This window comes from Sorghum bicolor, chromosome 9 (genome assembly GCF_000003195.3).
Source record: "Sorghum bicolor cultivar BTx623 chromosome 9, Sorghum_bicolor_NCBIv3, whole genome shotgun sequence".
Lineage (NCBI taxonomy): Eukaryota > Viridiplantae > Streptophyta > Magnoliopsida > Poales > Poaceae > Sorghum > Sorghum bicolor.
The window spans coordinates 50,569,129-50,591,833 of NC_012878.2; the positions used below are offsets into that span (position 1 = coordinate 50,569,129).

General features: G+C 42.1%; 3 protein-coding genes across 3 annotated transcripts; 1 reads left to right on the forward strand and 2 right to left on the reverse strand.

Annotated features, from left to right (window-relative positions):
• On the forward strand, positions 2,748–9,367 carry LOC8077150. The gene is made up of 12 exons (XM_002439805.2): positions 2,748–3,515; positions 4,092–4,417; positions 4,564–4,656; positions 4,738–4,828; positions 5,543–5,630; positions 5,860–5,957; positions 6,129–6,198; positions 7,645–7,745; positions 8,031–8,147; positions 8,258–8,334; positions 8,431–8,475; positions 8,593–9,367. Exons 1-12 carry the CDS (start codon positions 3,195–3,197, stop codon positions 9,110–9,112), a joined length of 1,947 nt encoding a protein of 648 aa, XP_002439850.1. The 5' UTR covers positions 2,748–3,194; the 3' UTR covers positions 9,113–9,367.
• LOC8077151 (DAR GTPase 3, chloroplastic) lies at positions 9,518–13,489 on the reverse strand. Its single transcript, XM_002441106.2, has 9 exons — positions 13,276–13,489; positions 12,254–12,403; positions 12,017–12,133; positions 11,791–11,934; positions 11,608–11,694; positions 11,151–11,266; positions 10,839–11,020; positions 10,046–10,103; positions 9,518–9,947 (listed from the first exon to the last, which is right to left on the reverse strand). The coding sequence occupies exons 1-9, from the start codon at positions 13,423–13,425 to the stop codon at positions 9,824–9,826; spliced, it is 1,128 nt and encodes a 375-aa protein (XP_002441151.1). The 5' UTR covers positions 13,426–13,489; the 3' UTR covers positions 9,518–9,823.
• On the reverse strand, positions 14,316–17,843 carry LOC8058503 (probable magnesium transporter NIPA6). The gene is made up of 9 exons (XM_002441107.2): positions 17,408–17,843; positions 17,120–17,176; positions 16,951–17,041; positions 16,646–16,806; positions 16,366–16,493; positions 16,143–16,280; positions 15,968–16,060; positions 15,773–15,890; positions 14,316–14,918 (listed from the first exon to the last, which is right to left on the reverse strand). The coding sequence occupies exons 1-9, from the start codon at positions 17,562–17,564 to the stop codon at positions 14,788–14,790; spliced, it is 1,074 nt and encodes a 357-aa protein (XP_002441152.1). The 5' UTR covers positions 17,565–17,843; the 3' UTR covers positions 14,316–14,787.

Genomic DNA, 22,705 nt, shown 5'->3' on the forward strand with positions numbered 1-22,705 from the left:
ACGTCAGCCACGTGTCATGCTCGTGTCAGAATCTAACGGTCACCTGCAGTGCACCGGACGCTGAGCAAGTGAGCACCGGACGGTCCGGTGCACACCGGACTCATGCGCAGAGAGCTCCGCAAACTTGCATGTTCACCGGACGCGAGCCACCGGACGCACCCTCAGCGTCCGGTGCTCACCGGACCCATGCGCAGAGAGGGTCGCAAAACGCCCGCACACCGGACGCTAACCACCGGACGCTCAAGCCAGCGTCCGGTGCCTATCGTCCGGTGCCTAACCCTAACCGAGTCAGGCAGCCTGCACACCGGACGCTCAGACACAGCGTCCGGTGCCTCTGAGCCAGCGTCCGGTGAGTGTTTTCTCAGCGAGAAACACTCCCGCGACTTCTCCAAATTTCCCACCGGCGCAATAGAAAATATGCACTTCATTTTCTCGAAAAGCGCCGAATCCCGCCTCGCAAGCTCGGCGGGAGGGAGAGAGGAACCCATCCTCTCTCTACCTTTCAAACTCCACCTCCTTCTCAAAGTGTGCCAACACCACAAAGTGTAAACCAACTTGTGCACGTGTGTTAGCATTTTCACAACCATTTTCTTCGAAGGAGTTAAGTTAGCTCACTAGGTTCTAAATACATGCACATGAACAATGACACCTAATGGCACTTGATAACCGCTTAGCCAAAGAATTCCCCTCTTTATAGTACGGCTATCTATCCTAAATGTGATCACACCCTCTATGGTGTCTTGATCACCAAAACCAAAACCCTAAGCAATACCTTTGCCTTGATCTCCATAGGGTTTTGTTTTTCTCTTTCTTCTTTTCAAAGTTGAGCACTTGATCATCTTGTGGTCATCACCATCATCACCATGATCATCACTTGCTCCAACACTTGGCATGTACCAACCTCATTAAGTCTACACACACTTAGTATAGAGGTTAGCATAAGGGTTTCATCAATTATCCAAAACCAAACTAGGACTTTCATCATCTTTGGACCTCCCTGGGTATAGGACCGGACGCTACCCGGTGAGTCCGGTGCCTAACCCTAGGCACTCAGTCACTCTGACTCAGGTCAACCTCACCGGACGCACTCACAGAGCGTCCGATGCTAGCGTCCGGTGCCTGCTTAGGCACCCAAACTTCGTCGAAACGCGATCTTCCCAAAACGAAGTTTGTTCCTCTCGATCTAAGGACTGTCTCTGAGCTGCCTAGTGCTAGGTTTACCAAGTGTGTACCATACCTAAACCTAAAGCCTTGCCTAAGTCAAGCTACTAGATCAATGCCCCTCTTAATAGTACGGTCAAAGGAAAACAAAGTCCTAAACTACTCTAAGTGCCCTTCTTCACCATATGGCACTTAGACCTAGTCTAGTCTTGACGATGTCCAACCATTCTTTGAAAACCGAAACGATTTCCACTATTAAGTAGGCATGAACGTCCCTGTCCATCGAGTACCTATTACCATGACCTAACACTAATGACTTGCCTCTGCAAAACACACGTTAGTCATAATAATCAACATTGTCATTAATCATCGAAACTCATTAGGGGCCTAGATGCTTCTTCACTACCAATATGAATTTTTGACAAGAAAGTTCAAAATTTCATAATACACCAAGAATGAAATCTCCTTCAACCAATATGATTTATTTAGAAATGCTTGCATATGTGTGTGTCTACTGTCTAGACATGGTTGTGAAACATTACAAGTAACTAAGTACAGAGATACTTTATCGACATTAATGATGACAACGAAGGCTGAAATGAATCTCACATAGTGTGCCACAACTTGCTCTAGCAATTAACAATGCCGACACATTGTGGTCCTAACAAACAATAAAAAATATAATATGATTTTGGTGTTAGAAAACATTACAGTGAGAGATCTCCTCCTTAAAGATGGGTGCTATTTCTTATTTCTTATAATGCTTCAAGATTTTACTTATTGCATAGCTGCTTTTGATGTATCCTTTGTCTATATTATCGATTTGTCTTCTTGATTGTATTAACATGAGTAAAGGGGAACATTAATTTCTGCTTGGATATCTAATTACCAAACAACATCAAGATAGAACAAGTGATTTGAATTTCATAATATACTAATAATCTTTGACCACCTTTTACAATGATGATGTATTTGGAAATGCTTACTTGTGTATGCAAATATGGTCACTAACCATTACAAAGAAAGCGATAACGACAACTTGCTAGCCGTCAATGATGACGACATAAGTTGAAGAAACCTTGGTTAGCGTTCCGTGTCTAGCTTTAGGAAATCTTGAAAATTTCTAGGCATTAAATACGGTTATGAAGTCCTAAAGATTTCTCGGCATTAGATAAACATCACGGTTATAGTGTTCTAAAGATTCCTAAGTATTAAATAAACCTATACGGTTACGAAGTCCTAAAGATTTCTAGAATAAACATTATGCGGTTGTGGAATCTTAAAGATTTCGTCACAGCTACGAAATCTTAAAAAAATTCTAGATATTATATTAACGTGACACGACAAAGTTTCGAAGCTTTACAAGCATTAAACAAATAATCTATCTGTTTTAAATTATAAAATATTTTAACTTTTCTAAATAATTTTCTTTACTATGAATCGAGACGTAGATATATCCAAATACATAACAAAACTTATGTATCTAGAACGATCAAAATGTCTTATAATTTAGATTTAGAACGAAGGGGTAATATAGGGAGAAGTAATAACTTACAAGCCTTTTGGAAATTCACTCGGTAGACTTCCCCTGGACCTCTGCGCTTGTTCTTCCTCTACTCAACTTCCTTCTCGGCCCGGATTCATTTCACCGGCCTCCGGATTCCGGAACCTCACCGGCCTTCGGGGCGCCGTCGCAGCCTCCTCCCACCTCCCGCCATCAGCATAAAAAAATAAAAAAAAATGAAGGAAATCCCCTCTTCCCCTGACCACCGCCGTCGCCGCCGAACACATCTCTAGTCAGCTTCCACTGGAGCACGCCACCCCGAATTCTTCTCTCCAGTCGTTGCCCTCCTCCCCTACCCCCATATATTAAAGCAGGTTCGCAGATCCACCCGGAGTTGATCGATTCCTTCTTCTATTTCTTGCCAACAAAGCCCAAGCATTCTTGGATGGACTCCGTCACTGGCTGCGACGGCGGCAAGAAATCGGATTAGGACGAGGTGGGGATCAGGGTATTCGTCTTGGGAAAGGGGATGGGGGGTCTCTGCTCGAAGGTCTCAGCTGTAGACAAGTCACCGAGCGACACCGCGCTTGGCCGGAACCAGGTCGCCGATCATGAGCCGGGGGCGTCGCTGGGGTTGGAGAAGCCGCCGGTGTCCGGAGAGGCAGCTGCGCTGGCAAAGCGGCTGGACGAGCAGCAGCAGCAATCTTTCTCGTTCCTGGAGAGCGTCGTCCCTGGGGTTGCTTTTCATGCCGGCGCCAGTGGCGAAACGGGGTCCAGGACCTCGCCGCAGCTGACCAGGTCGCTGTCGCAGAGGGCTGGTGTGGGCAAGGCAAAAGCCGGCGCTGGCAAGGTTTGAGGAATTCTTGTGCCTCTTGTTTGATCTATGTTTAATTAGACCGCAATATAGCATGTTTTGTTAAGGAACAGTTGTTCCAAGTGATTCTTAGTCATTTATTAGATCGCATCAATATACACTGTATCTAAGATACATAAAAACTGAATAATTCTAATCATGATACTGTTATATATTGGGGACAGCACTCACTGTTTGTTCAGTATCTATAGTCTTCTTTACCATTTGACTGGGAATAGTTCAAGAAATTTTCTTGTAGCAGGAAACCATGCCATTCTGTATGTCTTATCAATAAAATTCTTATATTTGTATTTATACTTATTAGCATCCTGGCAAAAGAAATTGAGTTGTTAATGTTCTCTAAGACATCTTATAGTTAAAAATTAAATGGTCTGTCACGCACAAGCGCAATTGTCTATGCTATTGCATTTTGGCAGCTACATCATGTCCTTCAACTTCAATTATCAAATTTTATAGTATACCTCAAAGTCTAGGTTAGTTCTGTGTTTATGTCGGAGGTTGTTAGTTAGGCATCTCTATCATTAATATTGGTTCCTTTCCATATTGAAACAGGTTTCAGAAGTGAGCTCAATTTTAGGTAGGGCTAGCACTGTTGGGCTTGAAAAGGCAGTGGAGGTTCTAGACACACTCGGCAGTAGCATGACAGGTTTAAATTCTAGCAGTGGTTTTGTGTCAAGTTCTGCGGCAAAGGGAAACAAAATAGCCATGCTGGCTTTTGAGGTGGCAAATACTATAGTTAAAGGCTCTAATCTGATGCGTTCTCTATCGGAGCCTAGCATAAAGCATCTGAAGGAGGTGGTGCTTCATTCAGAAGGTGTTCAACACCTTATATCAAAAGATTTCGATGAACTGCTCAAGATGGCAGCTTCTGACAAAAGGTTTGTGCTTGTGTTCACTTCATATCATGTAACCTAATTTATCCATGCTTGTCGTGTGTGTTACCCTGCTAGATATGTATTGGAAATTGTAGTGTGCCTTTTATTTTTATCTTGAAATCAATACCTTAATTGGTTAATTCCAACAGGGAAGAGTTAGAAGTATTCAAAAAAGAGGTTGTTCGCTTTGGAAACCGTTGCAAGGATCCTCAGTGGCATAACTTGGACCGCTACTTTGAAAAGTATAGTTTTTTCTCAGTACCTGAATTTGTCAAGTGTTTACTTTAGGTTACTAACTTTTATTTCTGTTTGGATTCCATTAGGCTGGCATCCGAACAAACCCGACAAAGTCATCTGAAAGAAAAAGCAGAATCAGTGATGCAGAAACTGGTCACCTTGGTTCAAAATACAGTTGTAAGGATGCCCTGATTTGTTTGGCTACAATGGTTTATTTGCTATCCTATCCGAACTTGCTTGAGAATAAAAGGGTTTTGTTCATGTTGTTTCCAGTGAATTATAATATACAGTGCCATTTTGGCTACTTCCGTATTTCAGCTTGAACCAATAATAATTTAAAGACTCTATCTTGGCTGACAGTCAATAAAATACTGGGGCTGTTGTAGTTGTCAACATTTTATTTTGGTGCCATCTGACCAAAATTTTCTTTGGTTCCTCTAAAGTTTGTAGCCAGCATGATATTTACTGCCAGTTGAAGTATGCCCATGCCAGCTATGCTTTGTATTCCTGTTGTTTCAAAATGTTTGTCAACCTGTAAAGTGGAGTGACACAGTTAAGTTTTGATCATCAGTAGGCGAAGATGTTTCTAATTTTGCCAGATGAAGTTTCTACCACTATATTATTCTTGAAACTTTCATAATGTACAACTTTTCTGTTTTGCAACAATGTATTACACAGAAATTAGTAGTCAAAAGCGATGCCAAATGCTGTCAACCTAATTTTTTTTTCTGAAGTTGCTAGGAGCAGTATAATTGTATTATTTTGAATAAGGAATCCCTACTTCCCTAGCACCATTGATGAATTTGTGTGTGTTTTTATCATCTGCCAATTTGGCCTTCTTATTCTGGTTATTAATATCACATTATTCTCTCCCTACTTTTTTGCACTCAGGAATTGTATCATGAATTGCATGCTTTGGATAGATTTGAACATGATTACCGTCTTAAGCAGAAAGAACAGGATGGTTTGAGTTCAAGAGGTCAGTTTCATCAATTTCAAATGCGGAAGTAAATAAATATTATGGCTGCAGTATAAACAACTTGTTTCAGATTCTGCTCAATTTCCACGGGCATTTAAGCAGTAGGATAAAAGTGTCTGCACTTTTCTGAACGATATATTCACATTTACTTCTACATCTCATCCCATTCTGTGAATAGAGTTAGTTTGAACTTCTAATGGATTAGAGGCAACCTGTGATTCCTTTGCAGGAGACAGTCTGGATATACTGAAGCAGGAAGTGAAGGTTCAGAGTAAGCACGTTAAAAGTTTGAAAAAGAAATCACTTTGGTGCAAGAATTTGGAAGAGGTTGGTATGAGGTGCCTTTGCACAAAACTGTTATATTACCAAATGCTGGCAAGGGAAGACATTTTTAGGATATTGGTTACTACTAAAACATTTTAGGGCCCTGCTCAAACTGCAAGCATACTTTCCTATCATCTTATTTCAAGGTCTAAATATTTCATTTTTTTTTCTCAGGTGATGGTAAAGCTTGTAGATATTGTCCACTTCTTACATTTGGAGATATACAGCGCCTTCGGTTGTCCTGGTATAATCCTTACCTATGGATCCTACTTATTGTTGTTGCACAGTCTGAACTGCTGTTGAGTACTAGTGTTTCTTGATTGTGGTGCTTTGTGGACACAATAAACAAATTTTCTTTGTCTTAATGATATTTCTTATGTTTACTTTATCATATCAGACAGACCCACCCTGGTAACCCCTTATATGCTATGAGAATTGAGAATACATTCTGATGTATTTGATTAAGTATATCGTTCCTGCAATCAGTTGATCAATCCAAAAATCATAAATGGATGACTCCTTTGCGTTTATATTATATTTCATATTGGCTTTAAGATATTATGAATACTTGAGGTAGTTAATATTAATATTTGTTTATTGTTTGTCTTGTTTTGCAAAATACTGATCAAAAAACACTCGAACTAACGCAGGTTACCTGATGCACCTACATCGTTTAGTCCTGTTAGCAAAATGTTGGTTTAAACTTAGTTGCAATTCTGGGAGAGTGAAAATGTGCACCCATACCACTATCATATACGATAAATATATGGCACACTCCTTATCTGGAGCCGTTGCTAGGCGCACTGAGATTCACTTTTGACAGAAGCCTGTGATGGTGTTTCTTCCTCCACCTCCCTCCTCGTCTCATGTTTCTCTGCCCCGGTCCGCGCCTCCCTATGAGTGCGCCCCCCCTGTAAGCGTGCGTGTGCCTCCCCAGAGCATGATCCTAGCGCCCCTCTTCGTGATGCAGCAGCTGGATCCAGGAGGAGATGGGGAGCAGAGGAGGTTGTGGGGAGCAGGGGCAGCCCCTCTTCGTGATGCAGCAGTTGCCCCTCCTCTTCTTGATGCAGCGGCTGGATCCAGAGGAGATGGGGAGGAGCAGAGGCAGCCCCTCCTCTTAGTGATGCAACAGCTGGAGCCAGGAGATGGGGAGGAGCAGAGGAGGTCGTGGGGAGCGGAGGCAGCTGTTGGATCCGCCCCTCCTCCCCGTGATGCAGCAGCTGGAGGCTAGGAGGAGAAAGGGAAGAGCAGAAGGAGCTCATGGGGAGGAGCAGGGCCATGGCTGGCGTGCTTATTGGCGGTGAGGAAGACGGGCGGCGGTGTGAGCGATGAGGAAGAGAAAGACGGCTCCGTTAGCTCTGTTTGCTTCCATTTATTTCTATTAATTAAGATGTACGCTCCAGATAAGGAGGGCGCCAAATCCACTCTCTATCATATATTTGTACAGAACTTGCATGGTTTCCTCCTGTTATTAGAAATGTAATGTTTGACCCATATAACTGCAGAGTGCATCTGTGACTTGTCCAACGATTTTTTCCCTTTTGGGGTAAAAGATGTCTTCTTTGCCTACATGCTAAGAAAACTCTTCTCTTTCCCATTTTTTCCTTGGTTATTATGTTCAACAACAACGATTCTTGAATTCGTGATCTGTGGCATTGCTCTAAAGTTTCTTGCTTCTATCTTACTGCAGACAGTGAAGAGCCACAAGAAACTGCCAAACAACATAATAGATTGGGACCAGCAGGCCTCGCATTGCATTACGCTAATATCATCAATCATATTGACAATATTGTAAGTTCGCATACTCTTCTAGAGATCTTATTGAACTATATTTGTTATTAGAAGATAACTTGGCGAACCTTCTGCATCAACCATATTTATTGCAATGAGTCTTCAATCAAATCCCATTGCTTGTTTGAAGACTGTTATAAAATGAGCACTATCACAAAACTGTAACCAACTGTGGTTTATTCTATAAATTGGCATCACATCCTTTGGTGGCAACTTGTCTTCATGTGATGAACGCTTCGACTTATGTTTCTTTACAATTATTAACAATGATTGATCGATTGGTAGGTTTCTCGATCATGTGCAATGCCTCCAAACGCAAGGGATACGTTATATCATAGTTTACCACCTACCATCAAATCTGCTCTCCGTTCTAAGCTACAATCTTTTGAAATCAAGGAAGAGGTATGCCAGGCTGGAGTCTCAAATTTGCTAATTGCTATTATTATGAATGCACAATAGGAATCTATATGCCATGCTGTGCACCTGAACATAATTCTGCTAAATGAATGCAGCTTACAGCTTCTCGGATCAAAGCAGAAATGGAGAAGATTTTGCGATGGCTTGTCCCTTTTGCTAGTAACACAAATAAGTAATTTAATCTCACCTAATCACCTATGATCTGATGATTTACAGCCACAATGATTATTCATATTGTACTTCAAATGTAATTACTTGTTCATACCAGGGCACACCACGGGTTCGGTTGGGTTGGAGAGTGGGCAAATACAGGGTTAGCATCTTGTACAATCATTCTACACAGAAATTTATGGAACTGAAGTTTCTCAGTGATGTAAATGGAAAATGATGAAACTGTGATAGGTCACTGACAATCTCTTTTCTAATGCAGATCTGAATTAAACTGCAAGCTATCAGGGCATATGGACATGTCCCGAATCGAGACACTGTATCATGCTGACAAGGAGAAGACTGAAGCACTTATCCTGGAGCTGGTCGTGTGGCTTCATCATCTTATCAGTAAATCAAGAAACGCTAGTGGAGGTGTAAGGTCTCCCATCAAATCTCCAGTCAGCTCACCAACACAAAAGGGTGCTGCAATCAAACTGTTGCCAGGCAAAATGAACAATTCACCACCGGTTCTCACCCAAGAGGATCAGGATATGCTCAGGGATGTTAAGTACAGGAAATTTGTCCCTGGAATAAGCAAAAGTCAAGAGTTTGACACAAAGTCAAGTCACAGCAAACAGAGTAGGTTGAGCAAGAGCAACAGCCACTCTCCAGCCAGTGGCAACAGGAAAGAATTGCTCCCAGTTAGGAGGCCTTCCATGCTTCCAGTTATTGACTTCGAGATTGACAGGACCAAAGCTTTAGATCTAATTGACAGGCTTGACATCCTAAAAATACAATGAGCATTGAACCTAACTGGAAAAGAAACCTGAAATTTATGTGGTCATCCGCAGTCTTGAAACCCCAGCCGCGATGTAAACAATTATCGTGTATCAGCAGCAAGGCCGCCCGTTAGACTCTGTGGTGAGAAGCTAACAGTATGAGAAGCTGGTATCGCATATCCTTGTACCGAATAGAGTAGGAAAAAAATGTTGTAAAAATTACCTGTTGTTTCTACCTGTACAAGAAATGGAAAGTGCAAGTTTTGATAAAGGAAAGGGAGGGCGAAAAGGATCTAGGTGTTCTATATGTTCTCATGGCCACTAGACCGGAATAGTTTCTATGAACAGTAGTATCAATTCTTTTTTGCAGAAAACTTAAAAGCAGAGAAATCTAATTGATCATCCAGAACTATAGAAGCAACCAAATTAGGAAACGTTTCAACATTATTTCATTTCTCAAACCTAATTCCGTTACATAGACACATAGTTGAGCTCAGTCAATTGATCATACAAATCAGCTCGTTTGCTCTGGACTGTCTAACAACAGCAGGAGCATTTCTAAAGTATCGCGTCTTTGGATCATTAGATGGACAGCTATTCTGAATTAATTCCTCGTATAGGTGCAGGTCCATGGAAAACTGTCCTAGAGTGGTGCCACGAACGACACTAAATTGTGTTGTACTACGAACAAGTACACGTCTTTTATCTAAGGATCTCTGATATCCCCATTGTTCATGTTGGAGGTCTCTCCAGCGCCACCCATCCAAATTTGCCTTTCCTGTAGTCAGACAATATCCGGAAAGCCGCCTGGCTTGTGTCTCCATTGAACAAGTGAACAGAGAGCTTTGTGACAAACCTGCAGCTTATTAAAAAAATTATTAGAACATTAATTCCTAGTACTATGTCAGGACTTTTTTTTTGATAAAGAACTAGAGAGGATCAGTCAAAGCATACGTTTTACCGCAATCGCTATCTACATCAATCCTATATCGTCTTCGAAATGCTTCAGAACCTGTTTGACATGAGTCCATCAGCAATGAATTTAGACAAGCACAAAACAGAAGCATCAATACTTCATGAAACAACAGCATGCAAATGTTTGATTCTAAAAAGCAGACTGATCTTTAGGATGTATTACTATCATCTTATCTCTTAACTAGGGATGAAAACGGTACTGATATTTTTCGACCGTATTCGAGACCGAATTCGTTTAGAGGGGTTCAGATCTGTCTGTATCCGAGTCCAAATATTCAACATCCGATACCGTATCCGTATCCGAATACTTAAATCGTATATTTATGATGTCGACATCCAATCGTATCTTATCCGACATGATTGACATTATCCGTATTTGAATCTGAATTTGATCAGAAATATGAAAACAAATATGATATCGATGATATCCGTCCGTATCCGATCCGTTTTCATCCCTCTTAACTATAATGTATCCTCACTCTAGTCGCAAAATAAGTGGTATTTGAGGTTGTCTGAAGTCGACCATTTCCAAACCTTGTTTATAAATTACTTTGTGTTAGAATTTCGACACGAAAAATGATGAGTAGATTTGTTTCAAAACATAATTTCATAAAAGTATAGTTCTGTAAGTACTAGTCAAAGTTGTTTCGCATTAAAAAAAAAGTTGTTTCTGAAGGCCATGTGGATGTTGAAAACACCACTTATTTGTGATTGGGGAGAAGAGGGGGAGGGGGGGGGGGGGGGGTAGTCGTTAGCTTATAAGAAAACTGACCTGCTGCAGGATGCCTTATCAACATCTGCACAAGAATCGCTGCCACATCAGCGAAATCATATGACCTTTCTCCAATATCATCACATATAGCAAGCTTGAGTGCAGATGTCTGGTCACTAATTCGCATAGGCAAAATTCCAGGTGAATCTAACAACTCTAGGTCTGTTCCGAAACGAACCCACCTGTTCAGTCTCAGATGTTAGAAGCCCAATAGTGCAAATACAGAATTGTTTTGTATGGGTAAACAATACATATACATTATGTTTCTTAAAAAAAAAGTAAAATTACATGTATGCATCTACTATAGCTTACTTCAGCTCTCTTGTGACACCTGGCCTAGGTGCTGCTGGGCACATTCTTCGTTTTAGCAAGCGATTAATCAAGGAAGATTTGCCAACATTTGGATATCCAACTATTCCAGCTCGAACCTTAAGTCAAAACAAAAATAAGAAGCAAAGTAAACATGTCTGGTTGATCACTATATTTATCTTGAATAATCAGGATATTATTAAGCTTCAAACAAGTTCCAAAATACTAGTATATATGAATGTCCATAAAAGTGGGTTACTATAATCAGAAACAAATGGTCTTGAAACTGCCTAGTTCAAACCAAAATCTGTGAGTGTTATGCTAATCATTTGGAAAGAAGACTTGAGTTCTATGATGTCTCAAGCAAGTCCTGTCCCATACTAATTTGCACAAAATGAGTAACTAAATGAACCAATAAAACATGAGGAACCAACAGGATATCAAATATCAAATGGATTACCGGACGAGGAAGTAGTCCCTTTTCCTTTCTCTTTGTGTTCACAACAGATGCTACCGATTTTGCCATCCTACCTAGTTTCATTGTACCCTGCACTCCAGCAAAGGAAATGGTGGCAAGTGAATGATATATGCATCAGCGAATCAGCCAGATAGACCAAATCAGTTAGCTGTCAGGCTATCTTACCATGCCCAGCTGGCCGTTGGAGAAAACAACTTTGGTGCCCTGATTAGCAAAGTAAGTAGCCCATGCATTCCTATCCTCAGTTGAGATCATGTCCTCGCGATTCAATACTATGATCCTTTTCCGGTTGCCTAGCCATGAGTCCATCTGATCATACATAACATGACTCAGTACAATTTGAAGTTGTTCTTTTGTACAGATAAATACGAGCAATCACCAAAAGCATAACCTTAGGATGGCTGGTGGACAAGGGAATCCGAGCATCACGGATCTCTATAACAACATCCATGAGCCTCAATTGTTCCTTCAATTCTTTCTCTGTTTTTGCAATATGACCAGGATACCACTGTGAATTGACAATTGAAGAGGAAAAATGAATATGTTAGACATTATCTTATTTTACCGCGGTGGTGAGCTCATATGCTTGTTAGTGACTTAATTCCACTAATGCACACCTTATGTATACCTGCACTGGGCGCAGGGATCTGGTCCAGTAACGCAAATCAGCATCCAAGGTTTCCCAGTACCTCTCTTCATTAAACTCGTCGGTGGCATACTGCGAGAGGCCTAACCTCTCTTTCTCATATAAACCAAGCAATGTGTCACCAGCAGCAACCTAATAATCCACCATAGCATGAGCAAAGCAAACATAGTGCATCAGATACTCAGAAGGATACCTATGACTGTGCTGTGCCTAATACAACTTATAACTGCTGCAAACAGTATCATTAATTATGAGCCATAATTACTTTCTAAATGGATCTCTTATACGAATTAGTGATGAGCATGAAGTTTTCAGAGGCAGTTCACAAGCAGTTGAAGACTGAAGCTGAGGCATTAGTTAGTCGACAATTGGATGGTAACAGAAAGGTAATTACCTAACTATGTTTTTGGCCCAAGACCTGGTCCGTTTTGGTTGTGAATGCCGATTTTGTTCTTTTGTAACTTAAAAATCTGATGATTCGAAGGAACGGGCAGGCTTGAATGAGCCCAGGAATTATACCCACTGATCAAGATTATACAAATTAGACAATCATTCCGGCCGGGAATCGTCCCTGGGTAGCCGAACAAGCCCTTACAGTGATTCGTTCTTTTCTTCTGTAACCTTTTACGCAACTGCACAGCTACAATTACTAACAGTCTGAACTCTGAAGTAGTAGAAGACACCGACTCTGAAACTAATGTTATAACAAACCACACATATGCAACAACGAAGTTTTTCTAGGGGGTTCCATTGGCGACTCGGCAGCACACATCACAAGGGTTGCCGTAGAATAAGCAGGGTGCAGGGGTACATGGAACAGAAAGACAATTCCAATCAGCAGTTCAGCACGCCCAAATAGAGCAGCCGAATGCAATCTAACACCTCCAAATTCGAGGGCTACCGGAAGCTAAACATCTAACACAATAATCGAATCGAAGAAGCAGAAGAGGAGGGGGATAAAAAGCAAAAACCGATTGGTGTGAATAAATCAGCCAGCCACGAACCATGGCGGATTCGCCAACTGCGTTGAGAAGCACTCGGCGGTGAAGCGTCCTGATGGGTAAAGGCGCCGCCTTGATCCTGCACGGCCCCCGCGCCGGCGCCGGCGCCGGCGAGAAGGAGGTGGTGGGCGCGGCCCAGGAAGCGGCAGCCATGGCGAGGGGACAGGGGAGAAGGGGAGCGGTGGATAGCCGAAACGGGTGGGCTTTAGTTAACGGCGCTATGCCGCTATGGATGATACGGCTGGCTGTCAACGGGCCGAGCTTGGGTGAGCCAGTCTAGGCTCGGCAGCTCGACCTCGTCACGAACTTGGTCTTGATCCCGGCTCGGCTCGTTGTTCAGGCTTGAGCTCAGCTCGTATGTGGAAGGGTTGAAGCCTTGAAGGGAAAGTAGTGCTAGCGTTTTGTGTACTCGTCAATTGGTCATCAGCATTCAGCAACCATAGGTCATTTGGAAGCTCTGCAAATTCAGTTGTACGGGATGCTGTTTGGCCGCCTGAATACACGGATGAATAGGATAGCATACTTGAAATGAAACTCATAAAGAAAAGGCAAGCTTCAGGTCCTATTAGGCAGAGCTTCCAGAGTTAATTATCTGCTGAATCCAGCAAGAGCTCTACCCTAACAGTTTTTTATTGAAATGAACTAAAAAAGGTTGAGAGCTGGAAAAAAGTAGCTTCGCATGATTTTGTGAAGTGATTTTCCATCGTGATTTTCAGAGTTTATGTGCTAAAGAATCAAAGAGAATCACTTTCAGCTACAGAACCATCACTTCTCTTAGAGAATCAGCTTCCATAGAGAATAAAAACAAATGGAGCTCTACTAAACGGGCCTTGATGTGATTGGTGAGCTTCAAAAGCCAGTCTCTGAATTTATTGGCAGGCCTAGTCTTGATCGATTCAATGTGACGTCAACCATTAAAGAGACATCTTGAGTCTTGAGTCATGGCATACCCATGTCTTGTTCTTGTATGATAAGTACAGATTATGTACCTTGCTGTCTTGCATTATAATTCATAACTTTTGAACCAGGAAGCGATAACAAAGTATCACAAGTCAGGAGCAATATATATGTAACCTAAAGAAGCTCGACAAAGTTTTCATGAAATATCTGCGCACATTTTGTTAGCTCTAATTCATACATTCACATTAGACTGTACAATATAAATACAACAGCTGCACCACCCTGATACACTGCAGCAAAGCTTGCTCAACCCAGCATGCTAGACAGATTGCTTACATCTTACTACAAGGCATCGCCCAGGTGCCTGTGATCAAACAGGAACTTCAACAAATCCTAACCATTTCTACAAAACTTAGCAATTACTCGGGTCAGTCCAGCGGCCGCAGAAAGACTGCCTTTGACTCTTGAGACATCATGAGCATAGGAAGCATAACGAGTTTCTCAATGATGAGCCACGCAAAATGGGAGAGCCGCAGTCCACTGAGCATCAGTAAGATCCTTCGATAGTGTTCTCTTCTTTTTTTAATCAAGAACATTAAGCATCGTGGAAGGTCTCTAGACAAAGTAGTCTTGTCGCACCACGGCAATGAAATCTCCAGAGAGTAAATCATCCTCTTTCAGTTTTCCTCCTGTTTCACCATTGCCTTGGATATGCCAATATATTGGGGAAAGAGGAGCATACAGATCTGTAGTTGCAAAATAAAAATAGTTAGTTACCACTGTATCGCTTTTGATACGAGATTCAGATTTCATAAGCCAAAAGATTTCACATGGAGAAGTGGATATCTATCAATACCCATCAAAGAAAAGCTATTTATCTTTTCATTTTTCCTGAAGAGCAAGAATACATAAAAACAGCTAGGTTCTATGGCCTTGCAAAGCAATCTAGAGTTTTAGAAACAAACTTTAATAAAGAATTTAAAAAGGACACCCGTGTTAGCAGTCAACACATCAAAAGTGGTTGGTGGCAGGTCCAATTTCAAAAACTTAGAAATGGTGGACAATTATCAACATAAAAATCTCCAGGTACTCGTAGCAAATCACCAAATAAATTTTCAATTCAACCAACTTTGCTGCTAAAAAATTGACCAACCATAGCAGGGATTGTAGAGTTGGCACCCAATACAGAGTACGATAGTAGCATAAAGTACCAACTCTTAACAACTACCAACTTCTATGATAGAATCGACAATAGAAGGCTGGCAAAGGAGAAATGTGTAGTGTGAAACAAATTTACCATACAGGTTTTCTAGTCAAAGACTTTCCCTGCTACAAAATTGAATATACTTCAGTAAGATTGCCAAATTGATACTCTGTACGACCATAGCTCAAAGTAAAGCTCTAATGCTAGAAGGCTACTAATTTGGAAATGGGCAATTTATGACATCACCAAAGGTCTAAGTTCAAGGAGAACTTCGTAAGCATGTTTGCATAATGTAGTCGTCAAGCCAAAAGTGCATATGATGTATCACATAGCAAACATTCATCTTTCCAGTAGAGAAGGGCTAAATCATGATTCTTTAAACTAAGAAGCATTTACCTGAAGAAAGGGTTGGATCATGTTCTCTTGTAGAATGCAGTACAACAGTACCAGTAAGCACAGTAAGAAACCCACAAATCTCAGAAGCAATACTGCTTATACTCTGCCCGGACCAGTCCTAGTTGTAATAAAAAACCTTAGTTTCACAAGAACAAAATATTTGTAATTTATGGAAGTTTTGGAAAATTAGAATACCTTAAACATTATGGCACTTGCTAAAATTGTGAGGGATGTGAACATCGCATAGTAGATGGGAGAAACAACTGCGGTATTGAAAGTATCTAATGCCTGGAAGTTCAACATGACGTGGAAGGGCAAATCAACATTGTAAACATCATTACCTAGATTTTAAAGTTAATCCTGGCTGTACCTTGTTCAGGTAAATTAATTGAATAATTATGCATGTTGCTGAAACAGTTGCAAACAACCAAGTCTGGAAATAGCCAGCCTGGTTTATACCCTCAATTGTAAGCTTGATAGCAATGCCTACCGCCTTGATGCTCATTACCTAGCAAAAGAAAAGGCAAAATAAAACACTCAATAAAAACCAAAACGAAGTTGGTCTCAGAGGTATGCCGATGGACATCATTTACCGTCAAAGATCCTATCACCGAGCAAATTCCCACATAAACTACTATGTTGGTCTGCCCATAACGGGGTGCACAGTGAAGTATCAAGATCAGTGAGATCGCCAATGCAGAGACAGCATAACAAAGAAAGGCTGCAGAAAGCAATGAGAGACATTACATAATGTATGTCAAAAAATAGGTTCGTTTTGGTGACTCAACATGTTGTATCAGAATGCATCAGTGATCAGTCATCATTCAATATTTTTAACTAGGTATATAAAAAACTAATGATAGTAGGGAATACCAGGTTGCGTAGCCAAGTGCCAGATCTGTGTCACTGAGCTTGGTGTCTCTTCCTCAGGTGCATGGAGGATGATAACGGTTGACCCGACTATACAGAGGACACAACCCAACACGCCCATCCGCTGCAGCTTCTCATTCAGGGTGAAATGGGCTAGAACAGCACTGCTCCGTAGAGATCACACACAGGAATACATGTTTTTTTTTAAAAAAAAAGAAAAAGAAAAAATAAAATACACAAATTTAGCCATCTCCACTCTCCGGATGGTATATAACAGCCATTTAGCAATCACAAATTCACAATCCTACCTGACAATTATGCTGAGCGCGCCAAGCGGGGTGACAAGAACAGCTGGCGCAAACATGTAGGCCACGAAATTGGCAATCTCCCCAATGAGCACTGCGAAGTTTCGAGCATTTCAATTATTTCTGCTAGACGCCGTGAATAATGAGGCAGCCAAAGGAATCAGGAACGTACTCGTAACCATCCCAACCCACCAGAGTGGCTCCAAGAGGTACCCATAGCCTCCAACACCTGCAAATTCCCATCACCAACGCAAATTCACAAATGTTCGTCGAAGGGAGAAGGAGCGAACAACGAAAAGGCCATGAACGAGGCTGACTTTTCAATTGTTCGTCACATAGACGGCTAAAAATAGAATGAAACAAAGAATTCGACGCGCAGCCCACGGGACCAACGACAGAGAGAAAGAGAGAGAAAGGAGGCGCCTTTCTCGGCCGCCGGTGACGGAGAGGAAGCGCGCACCTGCGCGGGCGCCGGCGGCGGCCGCCCGGCGTAGGCCCTTCTTCTTGACGATGAAGCTGACGCCGATGAAGGCGGAGGAGGCGACCGCAAGAAGCGCCCCCGTGAGGTTGGCAGCGAAGAGGTCGCCGGCCGCGGCGTTCGGAGGGGCGGGAGTCATCGACGGCGTGCAGCGGCGACGGCGCGAGGCCGGCGCATTTGGGGCGGGCCCAGGTTGGAGGTTGGGATCTGTTTTGTTTGGATTTTTCGTGTTTGAAATTTGTGCTTATTCACCTGGGGTGCGTGTGCGTGAGGCTGGAGGGAGGAGAGAGAGAGAGAGAGGCCGCGACAGGAGCGGACAAGTGTGTGCAACTGGAGATGGAGATTCAAAGGTGGGCCTTGTTTAGTTTGGGAAAATTTTTGGATTTCGCTACTGTAGCACTTTCGTTTGTTTGTGGCAAATATTATCCAATCATAGACTAAGTAGGATCAAAAGATTCGTCTCGCGATTTACAGGTAAACTGCGTAATTAGTTTTTGTTTTCGTCTATATTTAATGCTTCATACATGTGCCGTAAGATTCGATGTGACGGGAAATCTTGAAAAATTTTGGGAACTAAACAAGGCCTAAAGAATGGAAAGGAAAAGTTTTGCATGCTATGATTCGTTTACGTCTTTGCTTGGAGTACATGCGATGTGCACACGGCTATGATCGGAAATGCACATATGTATGTGTGAAAAGAATTCTAGTGTGAGACATTGATTATCTTTGGTGTGGGTATATAGGAAGAAAGGAAACATTCATCTCAGTATCTGTATCTCCATCCAATTTAATCGTAAATTGTTGAAGATATTAATATTTTATAAATGGTACTCTCCCTATTCCAAACTTATTATGTTTTTACTCTCATTAGATACATTATTTATGTTATATATACACATGTACTGTATATCCAATGCATAGCAAATGTATCTAGAAAAGCCGCTTTGGCACCAGTTCAAATAAAAATCTAAATTAGATGCATAGCTATAGATGAAATATTGCATGTATAGCATTTGTTTGCATGTGTAGCACTTAACCACACACTAATTCTCTCTCTCTCTCTCTCTCTCTCTAACACACACACAACTAATTTGGATTACTATTTTTGTTTTGTTTATAGTCAAACTTGCTTACTAATTTACATTACCATTTTGTTTTGTTTATATTCAAACTTGCTTAGCATCTCAAAGAGTTTCCAAAACACACTCCCAATCTCGATTTTTTTGAAAGATTGAAAAAATTGCTCCCCAATAACTCTGTAACTTAATTCCCAATCTTTCCGCACTTAGAAAAAATCGATTGGTGGACAGGGATCCTAATGCAAACATACACGAGGGAAAGAAACCATAAAAGTGCCTAGAATGATTTGCAAATAATCTAGGATTTCTGGTGAAACTTTATACATTTTATTAGGAGTGAGATTTTGGAAACTGTTAGAGAAGCAAAACAAACATACTCCAAATTTTTTTTAGCCACTTGTAAAACTCGCTGATTTACTAACTGAATATTTTTAGAAACTATTGGAGATGTTAGATCTTCATCTTTGGTCGCTGAAATTGACGAAGTCTGCTACTGATGCCTCAGTCCAATCTTCGAAGGTGATCATAGGGTAGGGTTTGCGTCTATGTATTCATAGCAGTGAGTATACATGTGTTATGAGTGGCTACGTACAGAGGTGGAGCTGGGGGGTGCCAGCAGGGGCCGTGCCCCCCCCCCTATGCGGCAAAAAATTTTAGAACTCCTCCTCAGCGATTCAATGGCCCAGCCCAACAACAGAATACGGAAAGGTTGTAGACGTCTCGCAGCGACAAAAAATTAGACCTTGTTTAGTTCATGAAAAAAAAATTCCGCGACATTGTAGCACTTTCGTTTGTTTATGGTAATTATTGTCTAACTATAGACTAACTAGGTTCAAAAGATTCGTCTCGTCAATTTCGACCAAACTGTGCAAATAGTTTTTATTTTCGTCTATATTTAATACTCCATACATGCGTCTAAAGTTTCAATGTGACAGATAATCTTGAAAAATTTTGGATTTTTGGGTGGAAGTAAACAAGGCCTTAACATCGACAACGGCGCCTCGCTACTCGCGTCGGTGTCGCTTCCAGTTCCCCGCGCGCGATCCCAATCAGCGTTCAATCATTCAGAAGCGAAGTGGACCATAGTCTGCAGACAAGCGATCTCTGTAACTCTGTGTTCGCCAGGCCGGCGGCCGCCAACAGCGAGCGCCGAGCACCAAGCAACCGGTGGATGAAAAAAAAAGTAAGTTTTTTATCCTCTTTTCTAAAAGAGTCAAGTTTATGTGTTGTCGCAACAATTATTATGATTAAATGGATATTTATATTATATATATATACACACACATTTTGCGGGTCCTCTCTGGCCAAACTGCCCCCCCCCCTTCTCATTTCGCTGGGGCTACGTAGTACTCTGTAATTGAAAAAAAAAAACTTTGGTCACCCAATTTTACAGGAAACAAGCAGATAATGGTGTGTCCATAGCAGAGAACCCACGAGAACCAAGGCAAACGAACTAATGCTAGCGGAGTTGTTAGATGGGATCAAGGGTGAAGGTGGCAGGATTTGCGCACGTACCTACGACAGCGCACGGCCCACACCCATACGCCTCCGGCTGTCGCGATCCAGATCTCATCACGCACCACCACCAGCCGGGCCGCGCGGGACGTGGTGGTCCAGTCTAGCGGCCAGCAGATGTCAACGGGCCCGTTCTCCCATTCTCCGCGCGGAATATAGATTTTGCTCCTATGAAAAATTATATTGAGGCTCGGGATCCGGGATGGTATGCATACTCCCGTACCTGACTCTAAAAGCTCATATACTTGCAAGGTCCAATAATTATGATATATATAAGCAAAGTTGAAACTATATTCTTTCACTTTCTCAGTCTCAGATGTGAATCTTTGCGGAAGAGATTTGTTTATATACCATTAGTATGAATTCGTGAATATATAAATAGTTGACATCACATAAACTAATATGAACTAACGCGGATATGGAGAACCCTACGGGGATTATTCTCCGAGGGACGAGGATGGGGAGAAAATCTACCCCGTGACATTTGGCAGGGACGGGAATAGGGGAAGTTTCTTTACCACGAAGACAGGGATAGAAAAGCACTCCTGACAGGAAATTTCCCGTTGACATCTCTAGGCCAGCGCTGCCGTCACCGATGCACGTACGGTACACCTCCTCGTGACCGCGAGTGATACTCACCCAGCCAGAGCCTGCAGGTGCCGACACAATCCGCGATTGGCCAACAACCAACCCATCATCAACTCTAACCTTGGAGGATCTGATGGTCGGTGAACGGTGATCCTTCCTTTCCTTCCCGTCGGCCGCGCCCCCCCTCCTGGCTCTCACTGCGGACGGCAGACTGCAGGTTTTCACGTGCCCTGTCCCTATCCATCCTCGTCGGATCTGATGGTCGGTGAACGGTGATCCTTCCTTTCCTTTCCCGCCGGCCGCGCCCCCTCCTGGCTCTCGCTGCGGACGGCAGACTGCAGGTTTTCACGTGCCCTGTCCCTATCCATCCTCGTCCTCTGACTCTAGCGCGGCTCGCACTCCATTTAGCTGATTGTTTCTGCGCCCTCCGTCCCAAATTATAAATTATTCTAAGAATTTTGAAGAATCAAACTACTTCAAGTTTGACTAAATTTAAATCATAAAATAATAATATTTATGATTTGGGGATAGGTCTACCGATTGGTGATCAGCTGGGGTCGGTTTCCTGAGGTGGATTTCTCGTTTGGGATTTAGCACATCTCCTCTTCTCCCCCGGTCCTTTTCCTGCTCCAAACATGGTTCCTTCTAGGCTCAAGAGAGGCTTAATTTCCGGGTTGCCTTGAGCTCAGCTAAATTAGTACGGGAAATGTGACTCCAATGAAAACGCTAGTGTCATAGCTTAATTCATTCACGAACAATGAGAGTTTTTTTACCAAAGTCAGCTAGGGAAACTCTAGCCTATTTTTTAATTTTTTTAATAATGTAGACCTGTTTAAATTCGCTTTCACGGGGAGTCGAACCTAGGTCTGTTGATGCTACTCAGGTACTTTAACCACTAGGCTAGAGGCTCTTTCATGAACAATGAAAGTTCAAGCACTAGAATAAAATGCACTTGATAATTTATTGGCTGAATTGAACTTAAAGTGCAAAGTTTGAGGACTGAATCGTTCACCTTGTTATTTCTAGGATAAAACCGAGGCAAACAAGTTTAAGGACTGAAACAACCATTTAAAAACTTCAAGAATAAATTGAATCCTAGATGATAGTTGAAGGATAAAATAGTTATTCCGTAAAAAAAACAGTGATACTGTGTTTTTTTAAAAAGAATGGAAGAAAAAGTAAAAAACATACTATCAGCGAGGCATAAAGATGTCAATGGGGGCCCATGACCCGCGACCCGATGGGTATTTACTCTATTAGGGTACCAATATGAAGTGAAACCAGTACCCATGGGTACATAAACGGAGCAAACCCTTCACCCATTGGGTACGCGGGTATGGGGACGTTGTAGTAGTCCCCATACCCATTTACCCATGGGTGAAAAATACCCAGCCCAAAACTAAAGAAGCCCACCAGCCACCAATCCACCGGCAGCCCATACACTGAAACCCTATGTAGTGCTAGCAAAGTACTACTCTCTACTACGTGATTTGTATGGACAATGAACTATTATGGTGTTGTGACTAGTGGTTGCAGCAGAAATTATTATGTTGCTATTTGCTAGGTATATGGTGAGGTGGTTATGTGACGATGCTTGTGAATGGCTATGTGACGATGCTTGTGAATTGCTACTACGTGACTGGTGCTTGTGAATTGTTGATGTTTGGCGGGTATGGGTGACCCGCCGGGTCTAATTTACCCATCCGGGTATGGGTCTGGGGAAATTCTCCCACCCATCACTGTATATGGGGATACCCGTGGTGTCATATTGTTGTCACGGGAATGGGTCTGAAGAGTTCATACCCGATGGGGATTTACCCATTGCCAACACCAGCGAGGCAGGAGCCAACCAGCATCATCAGACTAAACCGAAACGATGTAGCGTGGCCATTGTTTTTTTTTAAAAAAAATCTACTTTTCCTTTCTCAACTTTTACGAAAGTCCGCCTTTTCTCCTTCAACTCCAAAGCCGGGCAAATCACATCTCTTAACCTTTTAAACCGTACATTTTACCTCTCCAGAGCGGTTTCAAAGGCAGTTTTGCTACAATGAATAGTGGTTTTGCCTTTTTTTTTATTATTTTGGCTGAATATTTGAAA

What these genes read in the sequence shown, in the direction of transcription:
- LOC8077150 (XM_002439805.2), top strand. Translation starts at nt 3,195, where the DNA reads ATGGGGGGTCTCTGCTCGAAGGTCTCAGCTGTAGACAAGTCACCGAGC. An exon ending in CCTTGGTTCAAAATACAGTT is followed by an intron (nt 4,829 to 5,542) that starts GTAAGGATGCCC and finishes TTTTGCACTCAG; the next exon opens with GAATTGTATCATGAATTGCA. An exon ending in GGAGAGTGGGCAAATACAGG is followed by an intron (nt 8,476 to 8,592) that starts GTTAGCATCTTG and finishes TTTCTAATGCAG; the next exon opens with ATCTGAATTAAACTGCAAGC.
- LOC8077151 (XM_002441106.2), bottom strand. Translation starts at nt 13,425, where the DNA reads ATGGCTGCCGCTTCCTGGGCCGCGCCCACCACCTCCTTCTCGCCGGCG. An exon ending in GATCCCTGCGCCCAGTGCAG is followed by an intron (nt 12,134 to 12,253) that starts GTATACATAAGG and finishes GTCAATTCACAG; the next exon opens with TGGTATCCTGGTCATATTGC. An exon ending in TGTCCACCAGCCATCCTAAG is followed by an intron (nt 11,935 to 12,016) that starts GTTATGCTTTTG and finishes ATGTATGATCAG; the next exon opens with ATGGACTCATGGCTAGGCAA.
- LOC8058503 (XM_002441107.2), bottom strand. Translation starts at nt 17,564, where the DNA reads ATGACTCCCGCCCCTCCGAACGCCGCGGCCGGCGACCTCTTCGCTGCC. An exon ending in GTGGGTTGGGATGGTTACGA is followed by an intron (nt 17,042 to 17,119) that starts GTACGTTCCTGA and finishes GAAACTTCGCAG; the next exon opens with TGCTCATTGGGGAGATTGCC. An exon ending in GCACTTGGCTACGCAACCTG is followed by an intron (nt 16,494 to 16,645) that starts GTATTCCCTACT and finishes TGCTTTCTGCAG; the next exon opens with CCTTTCTTTGTTATGCTGTC.